At 51.3% G+C, this 2,556-nt stretch overlaps 1 protein-coding gene across 1 annotated transcript; it reads left to right on the forward strand.

The window, feature by feature from the left end:
• Positions 1 to 611: 611 nt before the first annotated feature.
• Positions 612 to 974, forward strand: TEOVI_000616100 (uncharacterized protein; the record flags this gene model as incomplete). Its single annotated transcript, XM_067223773.1, has 1 exon — positions 612 to 974. The coding sequence occupies one exon, from the start codon at positions 612 to 614 to the stop codon at positions 972 to 974; it is 363 nt and encodes a 120-aa protein (XP_067079874.1).
• Between the last annotated feature and the right edge of the window lie 1,582 nt (positions 975 to 2,556).

Below are 2,556 nucleotides of genomic sequence, written 5' to 3' on the forward strand. Positions count from 1 at the left end.
AGACCTCGAAAGTGATCACCAAATCGCCAACCCTAATTCCCCATATCCTGCCGGTCCCACGGCGCATCCGTTGGTTATGCCTCCCTACACACCTGACAAAAAGCAACCACATACCCCTCGAACTTCCTATCTTTGTAGTTTCATGAAGGTTTCCGACCTATCGCCACAGTTGTTTTACCCCGACCCCAACGAATTATCAACATTGCTGGTGGATCACCATTTTGAAGACTACCCATTCTCGCCGTGAAAGCAGTCCTAATTGTGGATAAAGCAAGAGAGGGCGCACACCCTGAACCCGCCGGTGACGTGCCTCGTCATGGCTAGCCCTCCCATACCAACGCAGAAACCACAACAGGGGCAGCCGACGCATCGGCGCCCACTGAGGAGCGATGCGGCCGCACTACCTGCTGCTCGTATTGGTCCTCATGAGATAATAAGAGCCACCCCTCCCCGCGCCCCAAAATCAGTCAGTACACGTGCCTTCGCATTGTTCAATGCAACGCCGCTAATTTAGGTGACGTGACCGCTGGTCCAACGCCCCTGTACAGTTATTCCCCCTCGGCAGTGCTTATCGCACCCTCGCGGGAGCTTCCCCACGCCGCCGCCGGCGAATGCATCCGGCAGCCCGGCTGTCAGTTGTAGCACGTACCAGAACGCGTTTTCAGTTTCGTTGCGGCACCATTTCTCCGCAGCACGTAGTGGAAGAAGTGGAAACTCCTCACGCCAGATCCCCTCCATGGCTACCCACGACCATTCCCTACATTGTCAGCATTTCTAGAGGTATTTTCCGCCTCCTAACCTGGCACTGCTTCTCCCCCATCGTCTTGTTTTCAGGTGATCGCATGCAACCACCCACCGGTTCATCCACTAGCGTTCTGTTGCAGCCCCTGGGGCGCCGTCGGGTTACCCAGCTCCGCACGGACGCGAAAAGAAACATGATGAAGGGGAGTGGGCGCGGCTCCTCGTCCTTTTGACGAGAGTACGCGCACTTGGCGGTACCATAACACTACTGGAAGACAATATGCAAACTGCCTCCAATCCCCTATATACCCGTATGATCCCCCCTTCAACAACACACTGTCCACGAAAATATTTCAACTACTGGTAACTCAATGGGTGTGGTAACGTTTCATTGAAATCGCCGCACCGGCTTCATGATTCCGACAGCCTCCAGGAACTTATGCACCTCCTCTCCATGGAGTAAAAGGTCTGATTTAATTGCGCGATGTGAAACGTATGTTGGAAACAATAGTGTGGATGTGAATCTGTCTGGTGTCCGTGGTTCATCCGTGTGTCGGCCTCCTGCCCCTCAGCTCAAATCTCTCCCCTAAACACGCACTGTGATATGCTCCGTGGCGCCTCAGTGGATTGACTATGTGCGTAAACGTTTATTGGCATATTATGTGTCACATATTACTTTCCATCAGTCCTTTAATCTTGACTTAGCATTAACGCTTGCTCATTCGGAGGAGCCGTATCGTTACAACGGTTCTGCCCCCACATTGTACAGTATCATGGTTTAACTTCCGTCTTGAGGTGAGTGAAAAGCACGTACCGAAGCTGGGCACAAAGATGCTGTATTAAATTTGTTTCTTCTACTTAACACTTTCTTTAGGGGAAACAATTCTATAAATAATCTCTGCTTTTGTTTGACACTCATTATAACACAACGTCGCGAAGTTTCTGCCAGTTCCTACGCCGTGCATGGTGTGCATGATTCCTGGCAGTCAACACTGTGCACCCAATCCTATGACGTGGATGCTGCACTCCTGTGTTGCAGGCCGCTACGTTCATAGCGGGCGCCATCCTCGTTTATGCTCTATGATACGCCTGCGATGTTATAGCTCAGTTTTTGTGCAGCGGCGAGTGACCAGCGGCCACTTTCCCACACATCCCGACTCTCCACGTCGATGCAGATTCTATCGCTATGTCGGCAACCTGAAGTCTATTTCCCCCTTTTCTGCATCTCGCGTGTCACCATTCCACGTACGTATTGAAACGTTACTTGGAGTACCTTTTGTGCTCCACCAATCTCCGCTCATTCTCCGCCAATGAGAAAGGTGAACGGGAGCTGCCTAGGGTGTTCCAGTAGCCTGATCACCGCCTTTGTTAGGTTAGATGAAACCAAGTGCTCCCGAAGCCGCAATACAACAATGTACAGACTTCGTGGTGTGTGAACAATGATGCTTTCTTTCTCTTGTCGCACCACCGGCGCCATGTTACACACAAAGAAACCGTGCTGGACGTTGGAGGTTCCATTTCCGCAGACATGTTAAAAAAGGGAAGGAACTTCATTTTAATTATTAACAGAGGGGTGCCGAGTGCCGTAACTTTTCCATGCCCTATGCTGAACTATCCATTTTTTGAGAGTGGCTCGTCTAAGCGAGCTGCTGCTCCTCGTTCTGTTGGGAAGGAGGCTGCGGAGAGGGTGGGCGCGTTGCCTCCATGAACTTTACGTATTTATTGCACTGTCCTCTGCTTTGGTCCACTTTGTGAAATGCGTCTGAGGCACTCACCAACTCGTCGGTCGTCATATGTTCTCGCAGCGTTTTCTCT

The sequence above is a fragment of the Trypanosoma equiperdum genome (assembly GCF_001457755.1).
Source record: "Trypanosoma equiperdum strain OVI genome assembly, contig: ctg_1967, whole genome shotgun sequence".
Lineage (NCBI taxonomy): Eukaryota > Euglenozoa > Kinetoplastea > Trypanosomatida > Trypanosomatidae > Trypanosoma > Trypanosoma equiperdum.